This window comes from Salvelinus fontinalis, chromosome 19 (genome assembly GCF_029448725.1).
Source record: "Salvelinus fontinalis isolate EN_2023a chromosome 19, ASM2944872v1, whole genome shotgun sequence".
NCBI classification, from domain to species: domain Eukaryota; kingdom Metazoa; phylum Chordata; class Actinopteri; order Salmoniformes; family Salmonidae; genus Salvelinus; species Salvelinus fontinalis.
In genome coordinates, this window is record NC_074683.1 from 45,852,786 (window position 1) to 45,878,088 (window position 25,303).

The 25,303-nt window shown below is 44.6% G+C and overlaps 1 protein-coding gene across 1 annotated transcript; it reads left to right on the forward strand.

Annotated features, from left to right (window-relative positions):
* On the forward strand, window positions 1–23,699 carry LOC129816829 (gap junction alpha-5 protein-like). Its single transcript, XM_055871746.1, has 2 exons — window positions 1–544; window positions 22,255–23,699. Exon 2 carries the CDS (start codon window positions 22,285–22,287, stop codon window positions 23,443–23,445), a length of 1,161 nt encoding a protein of 386 aa, XP_055727721.1. The 5' UTR covers window positions 1–544; window positions 22,255–22,284; the 3' UTR covers window positions 23,446–23,699.
* Window positions 23,700–25,303: the final 1,604 nt, after the last annotated feature.

The following is a 25,303-nucleotide window of genomic DNA, read 5'->3' on the forward strand; positions in this document are numbered from 1 at the left end:
CAAGCTAGCATTCCTACCCTGGGACGGCACAGAGCTCCAGCACTACTCCACTCTACTCTACAGAGATCATACTCCACTCTACAGAAATCATATTCTTCTCTGATCTACCCAGCTCCTGTTGATTATATCTGATGGTGTGTCTGCAAGAGGTACGACTCAGGATCACTGATCTCCACCAACCTCTGTCCTCCGACCCAGCCCATCTCCACTTATCCCACCAGGTCATCACTCCTCTGCGGCCCGGTCCCATCTCCACTCATCCCACCAGGTCATCACTCCTCTACGGCCCGGTCCCATCTCCACTTATCCCACCAGGTCACCACTCCTCTACAGCCCAGTCCTATCTCCACTTATCGCACCAGGTCACCACTCCTCTACAGCCCGGTCCTATCTCCACTTATCCCACCAGGTCACCACACCTCTACGGCCCGTTCCAATCCACCCTCCACCATTCCATCAGTCTCTGAGGTGAAGACTCTTATGGGAAGCAGCTAGGACCCTCTTCCTCAGTACTGACAGCCATCACCATCTGTAGCACGAAAAGGTAATTTACCACCACATCACCCTCGATGGGACACACAAACATAGGAAGGACACTTCAAAGTAGATCAGGAAACTTGTGGAAATGGACCAGTCTTAATTTGTCCCTTTTCATAGGTGCACTCAAGGCTAACAGGACTCACACAGTTGTCACTCAGTGAGTGTGTGTGAGGGTTTTATAGAGGTATTCTATTAATATCTGTCTCTTGTATTCATACTATATAGTTGCTGGGCCACTAATGCATCATACCCAGTGTCTCTGTCTTTTACTAGTTGAGACAGAGCATTGATAGGGCGCTGGTCCATAGCAGTGAGGTATCTGTCAAAGAGAAGAGTGTAGGGACGATTTATAGGGGTCCTGGTGTGTGTTAGTCTCACTCTCTCTCTCAACACTGACTCATCCAGCCAGCCAGCAGCTCCAGAGACAAATATATTTTAACAAACGACTCCACTGTTCCGCTGTATAAGATGACATGGGTCTCTTAGAGCAGTAAATGTCCTTATATTAACAAATGTTTCTTTCATGAAGGTTATTCATACAGCTACAACACCATCTTAAATCTACAATAATTTACAAGACAACGACAAGGCATCAGATTGGATGGCTTGACATAAGATTGCTTACATGAAATATCAAAAACAGGATCATTAACAAATACAAGACTTTCACCAATTCGACATTTAATGACATGACAGATGTGTACATTTTTCATTTCTTTGTTTACCTATAGATGCATAGTCTCATGACCATGGCTGGATGTAGCCTTTTGGGGGCCATAATTGAGATTTGGTTGGGGAGCCCCACCCATCAAGAGGGCAAAAATGTTTAGTTGCCCCTCTTTTGATGGAGGAGAGAAAAATGCATGTTTTAAAGTTTATTTCCTGCAGTTCTACACATTTTGCCATGACTTATGTTAATGATAATTGAGTGAGAGTGACTAACAAAATCAGTAGAGGACTCCTTCAGGTCAGGGCCCCTGGGCAGCCAGGGGTACTTCCTGATAATGAGCATACATTGCTGTGCAGCTAGAAATAGAGATACTATTGATAAGAAAGACTGTTATAACACTGATGCTACCCTATTGCACAAACATTCCATGGTCTGACACACCCCTGTTTATTAGAAGAACTGTTTAAAAGTGAAGAGATAACTCCAGGAAACATCAAGACACACCTGGTCTCTGTGTAACGGCTATCGTCATATTCTTCCTCCTCCTTGGACGAGGAGAGGCGAGACGGATCGGACCAATACGCAGAGTGGTAAGGGTTCATAATGATTTATTATAACAAAACTGAAACTGACTTACAAAACAAATAAACGAAGTGCATAAACCGATACAGTACCGTGTGGTGCAACAAACACAACACGGAAACAAACACCCACAAAACACACGTGAAACCCAGGCTGCCTAAGTATGATTCTCAATCAGGGACAACGATTGACAGCTGTCTCTGATTGAGAATCATACCCGGCCGAACACAAACATCCCAACATAGAAAATCAAACATAGACAAACCCACCCAACTCACGCCCTGACCAACTAAATAAATACAAGAAAAAGGAAAACAGGTCAGGAACGTGACACTCTGTTTTGCATGCTACTGATTATCACCTCTCTACCTCATGAAAAGATGAAATCCAATTTGATAATCCTAAGAACCACAGTAAATATAAATGTACTTCCCGAAGGAAAAGCATTTAGCAACTCAACTTTAGAATCAAACTAGAATCATGTACAATGATCATTTTATTTTATAACAAAACTTTAATGCAGGTATTATAATTGATAATCATACATCAATAGTCTTCCCCTCCGGCAACAGGCTGGTGTCTGGGCTGAGCGACCCAGTGTAACACTGTGCAGTTAAAACAATAGCTCATAACAGGACTGTGGGTCTGTGTACAGTTAGTGGCAGATGAAAAGGCAGACCTCCATGTAAGGTAGCAGATGATCTGGCTAGCTGCGTGGCGTCTGGTGGGGTGAGACGGTGACTGATATATGGCTCGCCAGTCCTCAGGGCTAGCTGGTGGCTCGCCAGTCCTCAGGGCTAGCTGGTGGCTCGCCAGTCCTCAGGGCTAGCTGGTGGCTCGCCAGTCCTCAGGGCTAGCTGGTGGCTCGCTGCTCTATAAGTAGCAGTCGTGTGGCAGGTGACTAACCCACTCTGTGATTTAGGAAGTATTTCTCCCCCCGTCTCCCGCTGCCTCCCCCCAACTCACCCAGGGGGTCTGTACCCACCCCACCCCTGCCCCTCCATGGCTAAACTAAGTCAGTTAATAGTCAATGTGTTTAGAGAGGAGGGCCATTCAGACCTCAAACAGTTGATGTCTCATATACACAGATACAGTTTATTAGGTGCACCCATCTAATACCGGTTCGGACCCCCCTTTGCCTCCAGAACACAGAACAACCTGAATTGTTCAGGGCATGGAAACGTTGCTCAATTGGTATCAAGGGACCTAAAGTGTGCAAGGAAAATACTCCCCACACCATTATACCACTGCCACCAGCCTGTACCGTTGACACCAGACAGAATGGATCCATGGACTCCTGCTGCTTACGCCAAATTCTGACTCTGCCATCAGCATGACGCAACAGGAACCAGGAGATTTTTTCCACTCCTTAATTGTCCAGTGTTGGTGATCACGTGCCCACTGGAGGCACTTCTTGTTTTTAGCTGATAGGAGTGGAACCCGGTCTGGTCATCTGCTGCAATAGCCCATCCATGACAAGGACCAACGAGTTGTGCGTTCTGACATGTCGTTCTGCACACCACTGTTGTACTGCGCCGTTATTTGCCTGTTTGTGGCCCGCCTGTTAGCTTGTAGGATTCTTGTCATTCTCCTTCGATCTCTCACCTGTTGTTTTCTCCAACAGGACCGCCACTGACTGGATGTTTTTTGTTTGTCACACCGTTCTCGGGAAAAACTCTAGACACTGTCGTTTCTGAGATACTGGAACCGGCGCGCGTGGAACCAACCATCATACCACACTCCAAGTAACTTAGGTCACTTGTTTTACCCATTTTAATGTTCATTTCAACAGTAACTGAATGCATCGATGCCTGTCTGCCTGCTTTATGTAGCAAGCCATAAACCATTTTCATGAACGGGGTGTACCTAATAAACTGTATATATACTTTACTATTCCCCTCTTTTTCTCTATTCAATCTTTCTTTCTCTCATGTTTCAGGCCACCTACTAAAAAACTGTGGAGTGTTTTTGTCAGATAATAGGCCCACCTGGCATCCATGTTAAAACCAAAACAAAGATTCCTTATGTCAGGGTGGGAGTCGCATCCTTACCCAACTTCTTTGTTCTCCAATGGTACACCAAGCAGTGTGCTGGGACTTCATAGAGAGAGGTGGGAGGAGGGGGATTTTATGTTTTCTTAATATGTCTCTGAAGTTGTGCCACTTTTACTAAGCTGTCACTGCACAGTATATGCATTCGGGACTGTTATTGATGAGGATATTTTGTTCTCCCCCACAATGAAATCGGGGAGGGGACTGTGGATTTGTCTCCATCTGTTAGTAAGTTAGTATGTTTGTTTGTACGTTAGTCACACACGATATCTCAGACAGCACTTGCCCGATTTTGACAAAACTTGGGTGAATGATGCGTCTTGCCACAGAGATCTGGCATTAAAAACTTTCATACATTGGCCAGATGGTGGCGCTATAACAATAGATTGAAAATGCTAACTTTGAAAGGTCACGCGCCTCACCCCATTTGACCTACAATCATGAAATTCAGTGCATAGGTCCCTCTCCTCACAAGGAACAGATTTAATTTTGCTTACATGAAATATAACGCTACTCTCCTGTGTCGTGTCTTTACTATGGATTAGATGTGATATGACATGCTATTTTATCAAATCAATTCACTGTAATTAATATTACCTGATTAAACTAATCATGTAAATGTAATTAACTAGGAAGTCGGGGCACCACGGAAAAATGTTTATAGAGTTCAACTGGCTAACAAGTTGAATCAGCAATACTAAATTTGGTTTAATTATTTATTTACTAAATAGCTTAATAATCACACAGAATTATATATACATAGGATGGATCATACATTGATTACTAATTATGTCATAGAAGAAAACATCCCTAGCGAATGAAACGATATGACGGCTGGTTAGACAATGAAAGGGGGTTGGGTTTGAATGAAAGAGCGGGAAGACTGAGAAACAATAGGATTGGGTCTCTATCGGACCTTATGAAGCTATGCTATCGTAAATACAGAATCTTATGCATTCTAAATAACCGCCCATTCGGAAATGGAAAATGCAAGAAATATATTTACTCTGAGCTGCTCTTCGATAGATTGGTCGAAGATGGAAGGCTGGGTTGCCCAGCAGAGATCTCCCTTGTCCTTTGAAGAATATTTCTGGGCGGATACGTTGTAGTCTGTTGTCGTGTGGTAGAATGGATATGTTGTAGTACCCTGTCGTTCTGAAGAGATTGTCCATCCTTTCCTAGGCCATGCACATTTACAGCTGCTGATAACTTGAAGTCTAGGATGTAATCACTTCTTTAGTGAATAAGAGTTCAAAGTTCATACCAAGTTGCCATACTCAGCTCATGCTATATTCTGGCTGGTGTAGTTGAAATTCATCCGTCCAGCGTGGCGATCGTCACCTCCACATTGAAATTAGCCCTTTTAAATGTATGGACACCAGTCCTCATGTCGTCGGGAACATAAGTTAATTTTGTTAGGTTGCAGTTGATATTAGCCCTTTTAAACATATGGACATCAGTCCTCACATCATCGGGAACACAAGGTTGACTTTCGTCAACGGGCTTTTGTAGTGGGGTCAGAGGAAGGAGTGTTTCATATTTCTCAACCAATGTCTGTTCACTTGCGCGTGGCCACTGAATGATCATAGTTTACTCAATGAAAACAATTCTCTCATTTAGAATCTAAAATTGCATTTCATCTTTTCACAAATAGTTTCATATTTAAACATTTAAATTGCACAACAATTCCACGTGAATCTGATGACTAAAATGTGTAGACTTTCCAAGATACAATTTATGTCGTCCTATCATCAGATATAATGTCCTAGACAACAACTGATCTGACATCATATTCTTTAAGTACCAACGGACACTTTCAAATGGTTGGATTATAGAAAGATTGTTCTTTTCCCCAACCTTTTGATTTTACCATACTCTCTCTTTGTTAACAAAGGGCTTTCCAATAGTCCATTCTGTAGAGTGGAGAGAAAAAGGGGGAGAGGTATTTATGGGGGGTCATAAACTTCTTCCAACAGGGCAATGTCATGACACCTGGCACCGAAAGACCGCTCTGCACGAAACTTGATGTGGCATCTATGGACAAAGTTCTCTCAATGCAATATTTTCCAGACTAGTACCTAAAACAACATGGCCGCTATTGACCAATAAACACTCACATGGTTGTGGTCTGGCACATAAATGCATAAATATCAGTCAAGGATATTCGTATTGTAACTAAATTTGGCACAAATGTTGCAAACACTGTCAAGACTCAACATTCGTGGGGGGTGACATGTTTACTGTTGCCTTATTATAATGTGAATTTGGCAGAGGCTTGTATGAATTCATTTAAAGTCCAAACTGTGCCATACGGTGGCAGGGTACAGTATGTTGTGTTTCTACAGTTGTCGAGACAGTCCTTAAAAATCCAGGTCAAGGACTACATAAAAATATAAATAAATATTTAGTTCAGTAATTTTACCAGATTTGTCTGTGTCTGCCACCTTAAAGAGGCACATATGGTAACATAGACACAGGACATTGCACTCCTCTATTTCCCAACCAGATGGTGTATACCACCTGACAAAACAAACCCTTTTAGCCAATAATACGAAGTTTATGCATTAGGCATATCACTTCTTCATTATGACTTAAAAAGTTTCATCTAAACAGAGCATGGCCTGGAATCTCTCAGTGTAAACTAACTTACTTGCTTACTCTGATTGTCTGAAGTTTTTCAAGATGCTGTGGTAAAGTCGTAGTCATATACAGTACCAGTCAAAAGTATGGACACACCTACTCATTCAAGGGTTTTTCTTTATTTTTACTATTTTCTACATTGTAGAATAATAGTGAAGATATCAAAACTATGAAATAACACAAATGGAATCATGTTGTAACCAAAAAAGTGTTAAACAAATAAAAATATATTTGAAATTTGAGATTCTTCAAAGTAGCCACCCTTTGCCTAAATGAAAGCTTTGCACACTCTTGGCATTCTCTCAACAAGCAGCATGAGGTAGTCACCTGGAATGCATTTCAATTAACAGGTGTGCCTTGTTAAAAGTACATTTGTGGAATTTCTTTCCTTCTTAATATGTTTGAGCCAATCAGTTGTGTTGTGACAAGGTAGGGGGGTATACAGAAGATAGCACTATTTGATAAAAGACCAAGTCCATATTATGGCAAGAACAGCTCAAATAAGCAAAGAGAAATAACAGTCCATCATTACTTTAAGACATGAAGGTCAGTCAATAGGAAACATTTCAAGAACTTTGAAAGTTTCTTCAAGTGCAGTCGCATAAACCATCAAGTGCTATGATGAAACTGCCTCTCATGAGGACCGCCACAGGAATGGAAGACCCAGAGTTATCTCTACTGCAGAGGATAAGTTCATTAGAGTTAACTGCACATCAGATTGCATCCCAAATTAATGCTTCATGGAGTTCAAGTAACAGACACATCTCAACATCAACTCATAAGTGTGCCACACCTCCAGGCTGTGTAGGGGCTATTTGAAAAAGAAGGAGAGTGATGGAGTGCTGCATCAGATGACTTGGCCTCCACAATCCCCCGACCTCAACCCAATTGAGATTGTTTGGGATGAGTTGGACCGCAGGGTGAAGGAAAAGCAGCCAACAAGCGCTCAGAATATGTGGGAACTCCTTCAAGCCTGTTCTAAAACCATTACAGGTGACTACCTCATGAAGCTGGTTGAGAGGCAAAGGCAAAGGGTGGCTATTTTGAAGAATCTAAAATCTAAAATATATTTTGATTTGTTTATACTTTTTTGGTTACTATATGATTCCATTTGTGTTATTTCATAGTTTTGATGTCTTCACTACTTTTCTACAATGTAGAAAATAGTAAAACTATGAAAAACCTTTGAATGAGTAGGGGTGTCCAAACTTTTTCCACATTTTGTTACGTTACAGCCTTATTCTAAAATGGATTTTTTTTAAGTCCTTATCAATCTACACACTATACCCCATAATGACAAATGTATTAAAAAAAATATCTGAAATATCACATTTACAGAAGTATTCAGACCCTTTACTCTGTACTTTGTTTAAGCACCTATGGCAGCGATTACAGCCTTGAGTATTCTTGGGTATGATGCTACAAGCTTAGCACCCCTGTATTTGGGGAGTTTCTCCCATTCTTCTCTGCAGATCCTCTCAAGCTCTGTCAGGTTGGATGGGGAGCTTCGCCGCACAGCTATTTTCATGTCTCTCCAGAGATGTTTGAATTGGTTCAAGTCCTGGCTCTGGCTGGGCCACTCAACATAGGGGTAACATAGGGGTTGAATACTTCTTTACTCAAGACATTTCAGCTTTTCAGTTTTTATTAATTAGTAAAAAATTCTAAAAAAATTATTTCACTTTGACATGATGGGGTATTGTGTGTAGGCCAGTGACAAATGTTGTTTTATTCAGGATGAAACACAACAACATGTGGAAAAAGTCAAGGGGTGTGAATACTATCTGAAGGCATAGTATTTTATATATTGTTGTCTTCTATGGGGACAGAGAGGGTATGCGTCACTGATCAGACCAGGCCCCCAGTGTCCACTCTGGAGCGTGGAGCTCTGCTGGTTGGCTACTGGTCTACCCTAGAAAGCCTATGTAAATTACGACGAACTGAACAGCCCCAAAAAATTATAATATTTATGACTGTTTTGGCCTTTAAAATGTGTTTATTATGATCAAGCACGATCCCCACAGTGAATTATTTTAAAGATTGCTACGAATTGAGATATGTCATTTTATAGTGATCCATTCTGACTACTACATTTATGACTCACAACCTGGATTCGGTCTTATGTAGCAAAACTTGAAATTGTGTTTTTTACATTGGATAAAAGTAAAGACTCAGAGCTACACAATGATATATCATACACTGCATTTGAGGAACAATGGGAAAGTAATTCTGCTTTTAAAGTTGAAACTCACTTGAGAAAATGGCCTTTGAATGTTTTGGTATCTAGTGAAGAGCTCTTCTTTGTCTACACCCATTCAGCACCGTTCACACCCTCTTAAGCTTTAGCCCCACCCATCTCGTGTCGCTCTCGGAGCGCACACTTGTCATCACACAGGACCACGTGCTGACACAGACCAATCACGACCGGTAGACTGGGTTGACTATCTCAGGCAGGATGAAAACGTTAACATCGACCTTTGCTAGTTACGACCACTTTCACCATGATCTTCAGCAATTTTTTGGGTGCCATTCAGCAATATGGCATGCTTCAAATTCAAATACTTGTGGCTTCATGCGCCATTGGGAGTTTTCCCTAGGAATATGTCGATGACGCCAGTGATATCACTATCTACTGGTTTTAATGTCTACGGATCAGACTAGTGATGAGAGCTGTAAAGGGACAATGTGTAAATCAACACTGCCCCTGTTGTTCCTGTCTGTGGATGGGATTATGGTGAGGGAGGTGGCAGAGGGGTTTGTGATGGGAAGGGGTTGGAAAGAATAGAGGATAGAGGGGTTGATGTTCTACACCTGCATTGCTTGCTGTTTGGGGTTTTAGGCTGGGTTTCTGTACAGCACTTTGATATATCAGCTGATGTAAGAAGGGCTATAGAAATACATTCGATTTGATTTAATGATGTTTTGGAGTAAGACTGATTTCTCTCAGTCTTTTCAGTGTGAGGCAATCATTTTAAACGGAAACTCAGGATAGTTCTACATAGATATGTAGTCTCATATAGTTCAGTAAGGTAGATTGTCCAATTATGATACTACTCGTTCCTTGCGGGAGCTCCTTGTAGATAGTTCATCCTTTATCCAGTCTTCAATGCTCTGAGGTTGTGGGTTTGGTTTTTCAAATTAGTCATCACTTGTTAAATGGCACTGGTTAAGGCAGAAAAAAGTCCTACAGTCAGTGTTTTACAAGACAGCTATAAGTTGTAGAGATCAGTCCCAAGAATGGAGTGGTTGATCTCCAGCTGGAAAATCACTAACTGCCCTCTAAGGCAATGCTTTGAGCCCAGGCAGAGAAAAGGAGAGGAGGGTAGAGGCACCGGACAGGATTTATTGCTGTAGTGTTGCTTCCTTCCCTGGCTTGCTTTGAGAGAAAACACTGCATTCATTCTGGTGGCTTTTTGCAGCCCTGCTGCTGCTACAGCTACTGGGTCTGTACCTGCCCTTAATTAGGACATCAGTTACCACCACACATTATTGATGCAGTTTGCTAGCCATGTCATCTCTATGGACTATAGCCTGGTTGCTCTCCAGCCCAGGTCCAGTCAATGTCCATGTATATAAAGACTACTGTAAATAATACTACACTGAACCACAGGTTGTCCATATCACTCGGTGTGTCCTTCTTGTTATTTGCTGATGTTCTGGGTTCCTGATCCATTCTCTATATATAGGCTACTCCACTAAAGGCCCCTATGGTATGAGTTCACAGGCATCACAGCCACTTTTCCAAACCTCTCTAGCCCTGTGTTTACAGTATGTTCACTAAATGTAGTCCAACCTCACTTAATGCAAAGTGTGTAGGCCTACTGTCCAACCTCAAACCCCATCTCTAAACATATAGGATACTCTCACTCTCTTTTTGTTAACAATAACTATCTCTATAGACTTCAATACAGACCCCAGACTCTCGCTATGCCAATGCAGCCTATGGTTTCATTTGCCTATCCTCTCTCAAATCAAATCTAAGCTTATTGGTCACTTACACAGATTTGCAGGTGTTATGGCAGGTGCGGTGAACACGGATCTTACTAGCTCCAACAGTACAGTAAAATGTCAGGAAATACAATACAAATACACCAATAACCAAAAATAGAATCAAGACAAAACAATCCCAGTTACAGTTACTAAACAACAGTATATAAAACAGAACATGAGGTGACAAGAGTTCAATGACTATATACTGCACATGGGGCATTAGTCTCAAGGTGCAGGGCTGAGTACCGGGCAGATAGCCGGCTAGTGATGGCTGCTCAACAGGCTGATGGCCTTGTGATAGAAGCGGTTTCTCAGTCTCTCAGTCTCAGCTCTGTACTGTCTCTATCTGCTAGATGGTAGCAGAGGGAACAGACTGTGGCTTGAGTGGCTGAGGTTCTTAATGATCTTCTTGGCCTTCCTTTGACATTGAGTGCTGTAAATGTTCTGGAAGGCAGGCAGTGTGCCCTCTGGAGAGCCATGCTGTTCAAGGCGGTGCAGTTGCTGTACCAGGGGGTGATGCAGCCCGACAGAATGCTCTCAATGTGGCATCTGGTGAAGTTTGTGAGGGTCTTAGGGGCATGTTGAATTTCTTTGGCCGCTTGAAGTTGAAGAGGCTCTGTTGTGCCTTCCTCATCCCGGTGTGTGTGTTTTGGGACCATTTCAGGTCCTCAGTGATATGCACACCAAGGAACTTGAAGCTTTTGACCCTCTACACTGCAGCCTTGTTGATGTGGATGGGGGCATGCTCCCTCTTCAGTCTCCTGTATGATCAGCTCCTTTTGTTTTTTTAATGTTGAGTGAGAGATTATTTTCCTGGCACTACTCCGCCAGGGCTCTAAACCTCGTCATTGTTGGTAATCAGGCCTACCACTGTCCTGTCGTCTGCAAACTTGATGATTGAGTTGGAGATGTGCATGGCCACGCAGTCATGGGTGAACAGGGAGTACATGAGGGGACTGGGCACACAGCCCTGTCGGGACCCATTTTGTGGATCAGTGTGGCGGAGGTGTTGACCTTCACCACCTGGGGGGGCGGCCTGTCAGGAATTTCAGGACACAGTTTTACAGGGCGGGGTTCAGACCTAGGGCACCGAACTTAATGATGAGCTTGGAGGGTACTATGATGTTTAAGGTTGAGCTGTAGTCTATGAACAGCATTCTTACATGCACTACAAGGCCAAAAGTATATGGACACCCCTTCAAATTTGTGGATTTGGCTATTTCAGCCACATCTGTTGCTGACAGACGTATAACATCGAGCACACAGCCATGCAATCTCCATATGTAACAGTATAACTTCACGTCCGTCCCCTCGCCCATACCCAGGCGCGAACCAGGGACCCTATGCACACATCAACAACAGTTACCCACGAAGCGTCGTTACCCATCGCTCCACAAAAGCCGCGGCCCTTGCAGAGCAAGGGGAACCACTACTTCAAGTCTCAGAGCAAGTGACGTCACCGACTGAAAGGCTGCTAGCGCGCACTACCGCTACTTAGCTAGCCATTTCACATCGGTTACACATAGACAAACATTGTCAGTCGAATGGCCCGTACCGAAGAGCTCAGTGACTTTTAACGTAGCACCGTCATAGGATATCACCTTTCGAACAAGTCAATTCGGCAAATTTCTGCCCTGCTAGTGCTGCCCCTGTAAGTGCTGTTATTGTGAAGTGGAAATGTCTAGGAAATGTTCACGGCTCAGCCGCAAAGTGGTAGGCCACACAAGATCACAGAACGGGACCAGTGAGTGCTAAAGCGTGTAGCTCGTAAATGTTGTGTCCTCGGTTGCAACACTTCCCAACCAAATTCCCAATTGCCTCTGGAAGCAACAGCAGCACAAGCCGGAGCTTAATGAAATCGGTTTCCATGTCCGAACAGCCACACACAAGCCTAAGATCACCATGCGCAATGCCAAGTGTCGGTTGGGGTAGTGTAAAGCTTGCCGCCATTGGACTCTTCACGCTTCACCATCTGGCAGTCCGACAGACGAATCTGGGTTTGGCGGATGCCAGGAGAACGCTACCTGCCCAAATGCATAGTGCCAACTGTAAAGTTTGGTGGATGAAGAATAATGGTCTGGGGCTGTTTTTCATGGTTTGGGCTAGGCCCCTTAGTTCCAGTGAAGAGAAAACTTAACGCTACAGCATAGAATTACATTTTAGATGATTCTGTACTTCCAAATTTGTGGCAACAGTTTGGGGAAGGCCCTTTTCTGTTTCAGCATGACAATTCCCCTGTGCACAAATCGAGGTCCATACAGAAATGGTTTGCCGAGATCAAGTGTGGAAGAACTTGACTGGCCTGCACAGAGGCCTGACCTCAACCCCATTGAACACCTTTGGGATGAATTGGAACACCGACTGCGAGCCAGGCCTAAATGCCCAACCTCACTAATGCTCTTGTAGCTGAATGGAAGTCCCCGCAGCAATATTCCAACATCTAGTGGAAAACCTTCACAGAAGAGTGGCTGCTCTAGCAGCAAAGGGGGGACCAACACCATATTAATGCCCATGATTTTGGAATGAGATGTTTGACGAGCATATGTCCACATACTTTTGGCCATGTAGTGTAGGTATTCCTCTTTTCCAGATGGGATAGGGCAGTTTGCAGTGCGATGGCTACTGTGTCAACCGTGGATCTATTGGGGCTGTATGCAAATTACAGTTGGTCTAGGATGTTGGGTAAGGTGGAGGTGATATGATCCTTAACTAGCCTCTCAAAGCACTTCATGATGACAGAAGTAAGTGCTACGAGGCGATAGTGGTGACAGCAGACTGGGGTAGGGAGAGATTGAATATGTCCGTAAACACTCCAGCCAGCGGGTCTGCGCATGCTCTGAGGAAGCGGCTAGGGATGCAGTCCGGGCCGGAAGCCTTGCGAGGGTTAAAGTGTTCTACTCACATTGGCTACAGAGATTGGGGCTGATTTTCCCTTTATAATCCATGATTATCTGTAGTCCCTGCCACATCTGTCTCGTGTCTAAGCCATTGAACTGCGACTCCACTTTGTCCCTATAACGTCTTTTTCCTCTTTGATTGACTTACGGAGGTCATAGCTGGTCTGTTTGTACTAGTCCATGTTCCCAGTCACCTTACTGTGGTTAAATACAGTGGCAGTTGTGGAGCATGGATTCCAATCAGGCCAACGTTGAGTAGTCCTTACCACGGGTGCTTCCTTCTGTAACGTCCCCTGTGCTCTGATCAATGTCAGAGACATATCTGAGTGGTATGCTATGCCCAGTGTGTGCAGTGTTAGATACCTCATTGCCAAAGTGTCCATTACTCAGAGACAGATATTATAAACCAATATGACAGCTATGACGGTGGTCAGTGGGTACAGTGTATTACAGTAAATCCCTATTTATTACTGGGCACCCAGGAATGGAATAGAACAATCTCAAATGTGACGGCAAAGATGGGCAGCTACTGTACCAAGTGGTTACGTATACAAATTACTGGACATTCTCTCTAAACTTTTTCTGTTGAACTAATGACACATACGCAAGACTGTTTGTTATTTAACATGTTTTTCCCTCCCCTTTGTATTTGAACCAAATATTTTCACTTTTAGCCAACCACTTTTTGTTAACAACTCCTCTTCACCTCCACCCTTCCTCATTTTCCTTTATTTTTCATCAATATCAAATTAGGCCTCTTCCCAACAAGGAGCTCTTAAATTCCATGATCTATAATACTTGCAAAGGGATTTCATTAATTGAGTTCAGAGATAAGTCATTGTTAGACAATATTACATAGATTTTTATAGTGCCATGGGGTCCTTTAAAAAAAATCACAGCCAGAACATGCCTTTCTACATCCAACTGTCATCAAAGCTTTGGGTAGCGATCAGATAATGTGTTTACAGCGAGCCACAAAGAACTGAGGAGGAGCTAGCCTAGACTAGAGGAAGGGAGTGAGAGCCTGGCCTTCACAATGGCAGGAGGTAGGAGTTAAAACAGTCGTTTTCCTACCAGGCTGGTCTGACAAAAGGGTTTCCTCACCTGTTTACAACACAACCTTTTGGCTGTGTAGCCTGGCTGGCCAACATTGCAATATTAGTATCAATATGAGGCCAGACGTTTACATACAGTTGTGTTGTGTTTAGTTGGTCAACACAAGTTATGGTATGTTCAGATGAACTTTGCTCAAAGTGGTGAGGTCATCTTTTGTTAAAGTTCGTCATTCTGTGTCTTGAGCGTTCTAGTAAGTCCGTTGTTTTCACCTCATATATTGTTACTCTGTAGGCTATATTTCCTTGTGCTGTCACACAGTGTATCACGCATGCTGTTCTAGGTGACTGTTAACTTTCTGATCGCTTTAGACCTGCACCCTTAAGTCACTCTTGATATTTCTGACTGTTTATTTCTCAGACTTCAAATCAAATCTAATTGTATTTGTCACATGTGCCGAATGCAACAGGTGTAGGTAGACCTTACCGTGAAATGCTTACTTACGAGCCCTTAACCAACAATGCAGTGTTTTTTAAAAAGTTAGCTAAAGGAAAAGTAATAACACTATAAAAATAACAATAATGAGGATATTTGCAAGGGGTACCGGTACAGAGTCGATGTGCAGGGTAGGGGTTCGCAGTGGTGGAAAAAGTATCCAATTGTCATACTTGAGTAAAAGTAAAGATACCATAAAATGACTCAAGTAAAAGTCAAAGTCACCCAGTAAAATACTACTAAAAGTAAAAATCTAAAAGTATTTGGTTTTAAATGTAGTTAATTATCAAACTAAATGTAATCGCTAAAATATACTTAAGTATCAAAAGTAAAAGTATATATCATTTCAAATTCCTTATATTAAGCAAACCAGACAGCACCATTTTCTTGTTTTTTTACTTATTTACGGATAACCAGGGGCACACTCCAATACTGAGACATAATTTACAAACAAAGCATTTGTATTTAGTGAGTCCGCCAGATCAGAAACAGTAGGGATGACCAGGGATGTTCTCTTGATAAGTGTGTGAATTGGACCATTTCCCTGTCCTGCTAAGCATTCATAATGTAACGAGTACTTTTGTGTGGCAGGACAAAATGTAAGGAGTAAAAAGTATATTATTTTATTTAGGAATGTAGTGAAGTAAAATAAAAAGTTGTCAAAAATATAAATAGTAAAGTAAATTACAGATACCCCCAAAAAACTACTTAAGTACTACTTTAAAGTATTTTTACTTAAGTACTTTACATCACTGCTGGTTAGTCAAGGATATTGAGGTCGTATGTACATGTAGGTAGGGGTAAAGTGACTATGCATAGATAATAAACAGAGAGTAGCAGCAGCATGTGAAGAGTGTGAAGGAATTAAATTTTATTTTATTTAACCTTTAATTAACTAGGCAAGTCAGTTAAGAACACATTCTTATTTACAATGATGGCCTACCAAAAGGACAAAAGCCTCCTGCAGAAACGGGCTGGGATTTAAAAAAAAAACATATATATATACATAAATATAGGACAAACTCACATCACGACAAGAATGTGTGGAATGTGAATGTATGTGTGTTTGTGTGTGTAGCGTCAATATGCTTGTGTGTGTGTGTTGGAGTGTCAGTGTGTGGTTAGTCAGTGAGTGTACACTGAGCCTGTGCAAGAGAGTCAGTGCAAAAAATAAGAATAGATAAGCTAAAATAAGGGGGTCAATGCAAATAGTCTGGGTAGCCATTTGATTAACTGATCAGCAGTCTTATGACTTGGGGGTAGCAGCTGTTAAAGAGCCTTTTGGTCCCAGAGCCTTTTGCCATGCGGTAGCAGAGAGAACAGTCTATTTTTTGGGCCTTCCTCTGACACCGCCTGGTATAGAGGTCCTGGATGGCAGGGAGCTGGGCCCCAGTGATGTACTGGGCCATACTCACTACCCTCTGTTGCATCTTGCGGTCGGATGCCAAGCAGTTGCTATACAAAGTGGTGATTCAACCAGTCAGGATGCTCTTGATGGTGCAGCTCTAGAACTTTTTGAGGATTTGAGGACCCATGCCAAATCTTTTCAGCCTCCTGTGGGTGAATAGGCGTTGTCGTGCCCTCCTTACGACTGTCTTGGTGTGCTTGGACCATGTTAGTTGGTTAGTGATGTCGACACCAAGGAACTTGAAGCTCTCAACCTTCTCCACTACAGCCCTGTCGATTTGAATGGGGGTGTGCTCTGCCCTCCCTTTCCTGTAGTCCAGGATCAGCTCTTTTGTCTTGCTCATGTTGAGGGAGAGGTTGTTGCCCTGGCACCACACTGCCAGGTCTCTGACCTCCTCCCTATAGGCTGTCTCATCGTGGCCACGCAGTTGTGGGTGAACAGGGAGTACAGGAGGTGAGTAAGCATGCACCCCTGAGGGGCCCCCGTGTTGAGGGTCAGCGTGGCTGAGGTGTTGTTTCCTACCCTCGTCAGGAAGTCCAGGATCCAGTTGCAGAGGGAGCTATTCAGTCACAGGGTCCTTAGTTGAGCGGTAGTCAATGAACAGCATTCTCATTTAGGTGTTCCTTTTGTCCAGGTGGGAAAGGGTAGTGTGGACTGCAATAGAGATTGCGTCATCTGTGTATCTGTTGGGGCGCTATGCGAATTGGAGACTTGATCTTATTTGACTGTTTTTTTGTTGTTGTTCCCAGACAGAGTTGGCATGGTCGCTCAGAGGAGGATAGTAGGGGTGAGAGGTAGAAGCAGGAGCACGGGGGTACAGACCCATCACAGGAGCAGTAGTTAGTCTGTCAGTCTGTCTGGATACTCACACACAGGCTGTCATGGTGGGAACGGAATCTTAGCTACGCTGAGAATCGGAACAGAGCAGAGGTTGCAGAGGGCTGAGCGGTCTCAGTCTATGTCTCCTTTCCTCAACTTCCTGTTCTTATTCTCAGAGGAAGCAATCCCAAACAATATGATTTCTTAAAGAAAGCCACTCAAAAGGGACGTCTCTTAAGGGTTGTAATTTGGCTAACTCTAGAGCTAGAGATGTACTGCCAAACCTCTCATATGTATTTTATTTAACCTTTATTTAACTAGGCAAGTCAGTTACAGGTTTTCCCAATTGCTAAAACACAATTTTGCAAACTAGGCTGATTTTATCAAAATACTTAACACAATTCACAAAACCACACACCCAAACTGCAAAATACCTCATATATCCTGCAAAATGAAGCACTGCAAACAAAACTACATATAGCATTATCAAAATCAAACGTTTGCACGAAATGGCACACACTTAATTCATATTACCAGATTTTTGTCTAACCAACTACACACTGTTGGGCATAATGAAAAGCACTCATCTTTAGTATGCTTTGCCATAATAGTAAAATAGTTCAAATTGTAGAAAATTCTTCAGATGCACAGACATATTTGCAGATACACACACATGCTGTTGAAACATTTAATTTTACATTTTTCACCAAACAAGTCAGTGCAACATATGCACAGCAGATATATTTACATTGGACTGAACAAAAATATGCTCACAAAAAAACAGTAAACTGAAAAAGAAAATTGCAGAAAAAATGTGCTGAAAAAATATATAGAAGAAAAGAGGCAAGAAGAATAATTAGGCAGCATCTTGCCGCACAGCTGGGTCTGGCCACAACGCCTCGTCCACATCACAGCTGGGTCTGGCCACAACGCCTCGTCCACATCACAGCTGGGTCTGGCCACAACGCCTCGTCCACATCACAGCTGGGTCTGGCCACAACGCCTCGTCCACATCACAGCTGGGTCTGGCCACAACGCCTCGTCCACATCACAGGCCACAGCTGGGTCTGGCCACAACGCCTCGTCCACATCACAGCTGGGTCTGGCCACAACGCCTCGTCCACATCACAGCTGGGTCTGGCCACAACGCCTCGTCCACATCACAGCTGGGTCTGGCCACAACGCCTCGTCCACATCACAGCTGGGTCTGGCCACAACGCCTCGTCCACATCACAGCTGGGTCTGGCCACAACGCCTCGTCCACATCACAGCTGGGTCTGGCCACAACGCCTCGTCCACATCACAGCTGGGTCTGGCCACAACGCCTCGTCCACATCACAGGCCACAGCTGGGTCTGGCCACAACGCCTCGTCCACATCACAGCTGGGTCTGGCCACAACGCCTCGTCCACATCACAGCTGGGTCTGGCCACAACGCCTCGTCCACATCACAGCTGGGTCTGGCCACAACGCCTCGTCCACATCACAGGCCACAGCTGGGTCTGGCCACAACGCCTCGTCCACATCACAGGCCACAGCTGGGTCTGGCCACAACGCCTCGTCCACATCACAGGCCACAGCTGGGTCTGGCCACAACGCCTCGTCCACATCACAGGCCACAGCTGGGTCTGGCCACAACGCCTCGTCCACATCACAGGCCACAGCTGGGTCTGGCCACAACGCCTCGTCCACATCACAGCTGGGTCTGGCCACAACGCCACGTCCACATCACAGCTGGGTCTGGCCACAACGCCTCGTCCACATCACAGCTGGGTCTGGCCACAACGCCTCGTCCACATCACAGCTGGGTCTGGCCACAACGCCTCGTCCACATCACAGCTGGGTCTGGCCACAACGCCTCGTCCACATCACAGCTGGGTCTGGCCACAACGCCTCGTCCACATCACAGCTGGGTCTGGCCACAACGCCTCGTCCACATCACAGCTGGGTCTGGCCACAACGCCTCGTCCACATCACAGCTGGGTCTGGCCACAATGCCTCGTCCACATCACAGCTGGGTCTGGCCACAACGCCTTGTCCACATCACAGGCAATATCTTCCCTTGCCAGACATCGAGGGAAGAAGCGCCTTGAGTGCCTTATCCATCCCTGAATCGCACCCACATCAATCTCATCACATGCCTCTTCCATAGCCTGCACAAGAGGCATGCGCACAAAGGGCTGCCGGTCGTATACCTTCCACCGCCGAAAATAACTCTTCTATGGTTCAGAAATGGTGAGTACGGTGGGAGGTATTGCACGAGAAATGGTGGGTGGTCAGCAAACCAGTTTTGGACTGGGGTTGCACGATGAAAGCTCACGTTGTCCCATACTACCACGTACCGGGTTCTTTGATGGTCTGCATCATTCATACGCTCTGGTGGTATGAGAATGTTGTGGAGTCTGTCCAGAAATGTGAGAATATGGGCTGTGTTGTATGGTCCAAGGTTGGCATGACGGTAGAGGACACCATGCGTATTGGAGATGGCAGCGCACATTGTGATGTTCCCACCTTGTTCGCCAGGAACATCTATAATGGCTCTGTGGCCAATGACGTTTCTCCCCCTTCTTCTGGTCTTTGCTAGGTTGAACCCAGCCTCATCTATAAAGATTAACTCAGGTGGGATTGCATGAGCATCCATTTCCAGTACTCCCTGAAAACAAAGAACAAAAGCAGTCAATATGGTGTTATCCAGTACACTGGGAAACAATGTTGTGTGTAGTGTACTGCAGTCAATATTGTACTTACATCCACATATGCTCGTCGGACCTCTTTGTTTCTTTGAGAGTTTCTCTCAAACGGCACCTTATAAAGTTGTTTCATTCTGATTTGGTTTCTCTTGAGAATGCGAGCCAATGTGGACAGACTGACTCGTTGAATGTTGTTGAATATGGTGTTGTCTTGGATGATGTGGCTTTGAATTTATTGTAATCTGATTTCATTATTTTCCAAAACCAAGTTTACAATGGGAGCTTCCTGTACTCCAGTGAACATTTGGCCCCTTCGTCCACCATGGTTGCATCTCTCAGTCCTTTAGAAAAACAAAAAAACTAAAATATAGGGCTTGGACAATGCAGCCTAAAGATATTTCCCCCACAGTAGAGTAAATTCTACAGGAAATTTGTGCAGTTAGTGTATGACATCAACCATTCATGAAGTAAACAGGTGTCACCCAACTGATACACTATGACATGGGGTGTACTACATAGTGTGAAAGAAATGTTGGTTACATACCTGTACTCCAGTCTAAATGTCCGGATGACACAGGCGACAGTAAAACGGCTCAGGTTGGGCTGCACTCTCTGTCCAGCCTCTCACATTGTCAGCCCATGGTTGATGACATGATCAACTAAGGTTGGGCTGCACTCTCTGTCCAGCCTCTCACATTGTCAGCCCATGGTTGATGACATGATCAACTAAGGTTGGGCTGCACTCTCTGTCCAGCCTCTCACATTGTCAGCCCATGGTTGATGACATGATCAACTAAGGTTGGGCTGCACTCTCTGTCCAGCCTCTCACATTGTCAGCCCATGGTTGATGACATGATCAACTAAGGTTGGGCTGCACTCTCTGTCCAGCCTCTCGCATTGTCAGCCCATGGTTGACGACATGATCAACTAAGGCTCTGATTTCATTTGAAAGTTGTTGTCTTCTTTGGCCATGAACTCCTCTACCAGCTCTACCCCTACCTCTCACTCTTCCTCCCCTTCTCATTCTCACTCTCCCTATTCCTCTTCCTCTCTCTGCAACAGCTTCCATTGTTGTTGTAAAACAAAAGGTGCTCACCTGTGGTCTTTGCATAGTGCTTACTTCCTGATTTAAGTGGTAACAATTAACCATTGAGGTGTTTGGCCAGGTGGCACATGTATTGGCCAATTAGCTCATGTAGTGTCATTTTGAATGGCAGTGTTTTGAAATGGCAAACATGTGACTTTATGTCAGATTGTTGTGTCTTATGCAGAGAACCGTGTGCAGTGCATTTAAAAAGTGCCATTTTGAATTGCAAAATGTGTGTAAAGCAGAAAATGTGTTTGGAGACTTGAGAAGAGGTTTTGCTCTCTTTGTGTCAGTTTAAATAATTGTGCTGTGCATGTCATTTTAATGTGTTAGCAATTGGAAAAAACTGTAAGAACAAATTCTTATTTACAATGACAGCCTACCCCAGCCAAACCTGGACGATGCGTATGTGTGTGTGTGTGTGTGTGTGTGTGTGTGTGTGTGTGTGTGTGTGTGTGTGTGTGTGTGTGTGTGTGTGTGTGTGTGTGTGTGTGTGTGTGTGTGTGTGTGTGTGTGTGTGTGTGTGCCTACTTTATTTTCACCTGTTGAATAATTGTAGTAAAATTCAGATCAGTTCACTTAGTGCGTACTTTGATGATTGGGGTGTTCATGACACTCATAAAGTGGTCTGCTGAGATGCCTTATAGGGACAGAAGAAACACGCAAAGTCTCACTCATACTGCGGTTAGGGGGCAACGGAACACACACACACACACACACTGATACAAATCACAGGAGGAGTGGAACGGAGAGACGAGCGAGTGAACATCAAAGGCTTCAATTAACCGGTACAAACATGGTGACCAATGACCGTTGCTGTGCTCTGGACAATATGGAGGAGATGTTGGAGATTGTAGGGTTAGGTCAGGGGCACAGAATTCCATTCCATTTCTAACATTCGGGGCCACTAGCTCCTAGCCTTGTCCTGCCCTATGGCTCCTCACCCTTTCTGTCTGGTTATAATGTGTCAATGTCAGGAATAGTAACACAAACATCCAACTACTGTATATCATTTCTCAGAAACAACCTCACTATTTACTTTGAAATGCCCTTAAATATACAGTATGTTTGTGTGTGTCGTGGGAAAAGAGTCCTTCTCAGGCATTTGTGTCGTGTCCAGTCTCCAGGCCAATCACAGGCTATTTATACATGCATACCATGCCACTCACACACACTAGTCATTTTATCTATTTTCTTCTCTCTCCCTATTTTCTTTCTTCTTCACTCGCTATCTCTTCTCCGTTCTCTCCCTCCCTCCTTGACCCATCTCTTTCTCTCCCTTTACCCTCACCCTGACCCTCTTTCTTTCTCTCTCCCTCTTCTCCTCTCTCAGGTGTGTGCCAGTGACCAGTGAGCAGTAGTGATGGGGGACTGGAGTCTCCTGGGGAACTTCCTGGAGGAGGTTCAGGAACATTCCACGTCAGTGGGGAAGGTGTGGCTCACCGTCCTCTTCATCTTCAGGATCCTGGTCCTGGGCACGGCTGCAGAGTCCTCCTGGGGAGACGAGCAGAGTGACTTCCTGTGCGACACCCAGCAGCCCGGTTGTACCAACGTCTGTTATGACCAGGCGTTTCCTATTGCACACATCCGCTACTGGGTCCTACAGATCATCTTCGTATCCACGCCATCACTGATCTACATGGGCCACGCCATGCACATCGTGCGGAGGGATGAGAAACGAAGGAGGAGGGAGCAGGATAAGAGGGAGGAGATGGAGGAGAGAGGAGAGGGGGGGTGCGTATCAGGGGAGAAGGCATACCTCCAGCAGAGGGATTGTGGGAAGGTGCTGGAGGCGTCAGGGCAGGTTCGCCTGCGGGGAGCGCTGTTATCCACATACATTCTGAGCATTCTGATCCGCACAGTGATGGAGGTGACCTTCATCGTGGTCCAATACATGATCTATGGAGTCTTCCTCAGAGCTCTGTACCATTGCAAGGCATGGCCCTGCCCCAACCCAGTCAACTGCTACATGTCCAGGCCCACAGAGAAGAACGTGTTCATCGTCTTCATGCTGGTGGTGTCTGGTGTCTCCCTGCTCCTCTCTGTGGTTGAGCTCTACCACCTGGCCTACAGGCGTATCAGGAAGTGCAAGCGCACCCATGCCGCCCTCAAGAACCGCACCCATAACGCTGTGGCCATTGCCGTCTCCAAGGACCCCGACACCCCGCCCCATCACAACTCCCCGGGCTGCACCCCTCCTCCTGACTTCAGCCAGTGCCTGGCATCGTCGGATACGATGACCCCCATGAACCCCATGACCTCCATGCCTTCTCACCCCTTCAACAACAGGATGGCACACCAGCAGAACTCCGTCAACATGGCCACTGAGCGCCATCATTCCCATGACGACCTGGAAGGGGAGGGAGGATTCCTGAGAATGAGCTATACTCAGATGCCAGGGGAGATGCCCAACGGGTGCTCCGCACCAACCCTGCTGCACGCCAGCTACCTGAAAGACAAACGCCGCTTCAGCAAGACCAGCGGTACCAGCAGCCGGGTCCGACCAGATGACTTGGCCGTGTAGAACCAGACCGACAGAGAACGAAAGAGGAGCTGAGAAAGAGAGGAGGGAGCAGACAGGACTTTCAGACACAGCAGGAGTAAGGGCCTGACTAGAGGAGATTGGAGCAGGCTGGGGCAATAGACCCAGAGACAGAACTGGAGCAGGTACACTACCGGTCAAAAGTTTTAGAACACCTACTCATTCAAGGGTTTTTCTATATTTGTACTATTTTCTACATTTTAGAATAATAGTGAAGACATCAACACTATGAAATAACACATATGGAATCATGTAGTAACCAAAAAAGTGTTAAACAAATCCAATTATATTTTATATTTGAGATTATTCAAATAGACACCCTTTCCCTTGATGACAGCTTTGCACATTCTTGGCATTCTCTCAACCAGCTTCACCTGGAATGCTTTTCCAACAGTCTTGAAGGAGTTCCCACATATGCTGAGCACTTGTTGGCTGGTTTTCCTTAACTCTGCGGTCCGACTCATCCCAAACCATTTCAATTTGGGGTTTGTGGAGGCCAGGTCATCTGATGCAGCACTCCATCACTCTCCTTCTTGGTAATTGGGTTATTGTCCTGTTGAAAAACAAATGATAGTCCCACTAAGCCCAGACCAGATTGGATGGCGTATGCCTTTAGAATTCAAGTGTGCCTTTAGAATTCAAGTGTGCCTTGAATTCTAAATAAATCACTGACAGTGTCACCAGCAAAGAACCCCCACACCATAACACCTCCTCCTCCATGCTTCACGGTAGGAAATACACATACAGAGATCATCCGTTCACCTACTCTGCGTCTCACAAAGACACGGCGGTTGGAACCAAAAATCTCCCATTTGGACTCAGCCGGTCTAATGTCCATTGCTCGTGTTTCTTGGCCCAAGCAAGTCTCTTCTTCTTATCGGTGTCCTTTAGTAGTGGTTTCTTTGCAGCAATTCGACCATGAAGGCCTGATTCACACTGTCTCCTCTGAACGGTTGATGTCGAGATGTGTCTGTTACTTGAACTCTGTGAAACATTTATTTAGGCTGCAATTTCTGAGACTGGTAACTCTAATGAACTTATCCTCTCCAGCACAGGTAACTCTGGGTCTTCCATTCCTGTGGCAGTCCTCATGATTGGCAGTTTCATCATAGCGCTTGATGGTTTTTGCGACTGCACTTGAAACAACTTTCAAAGTCCTTGAAATGTTCCATATTGACTGACCTTCATGTCCTGAAGTAATGATGGACTGTCGTTTATCTTTGGTTATTTGATCTGTTCTTGCCATAATATGGACTTGGTCTTTACCAAATAGGGATATCTTCTGTATACCCCCCCTACCTTGTCACAACACAACTGATTGGCTCAAACGCACTAAGAAGGAAATAAATTCCACAAATGTACTTTTAAGAGGGCACATCTGTTAATTGAAATGCATTCCAGGTGAGTAGCTCATGAAGCTGGTTGAGAGAATGCCAAGAGTGTGCAAAACTGTCATCAAGGCAAAGGGTGGCTATTTGAATAATTTGTTTAACACTTTTTTGGTTACTACATGATTCCATTTGTGTTATTTCATAGTGTTGATGTCTTCACTATTATTCTACAATGTAGAAAATAGTAAAAATATAGAAAAACCCTTGAACGAGTAGGTGTTCTAAAACTTTTTACCAGTAGTGTAATACAGACTGGGGCTAAAGATGGATGTGTTGGCAAACTCCAAGTGGATCCATTCAGAAGGCACCAGGCTGGCCATACAAACCCAGGAGCAGCAGCCCAAAACGTCGGAAACTGTGGAGGATTGTCTGGTCTACAGCTCCAAGAGCATCACAGGAAGAGAGACATTGGGGTCTGTAAGCTCACTGGGAGTGGGCTGAGTGAATCT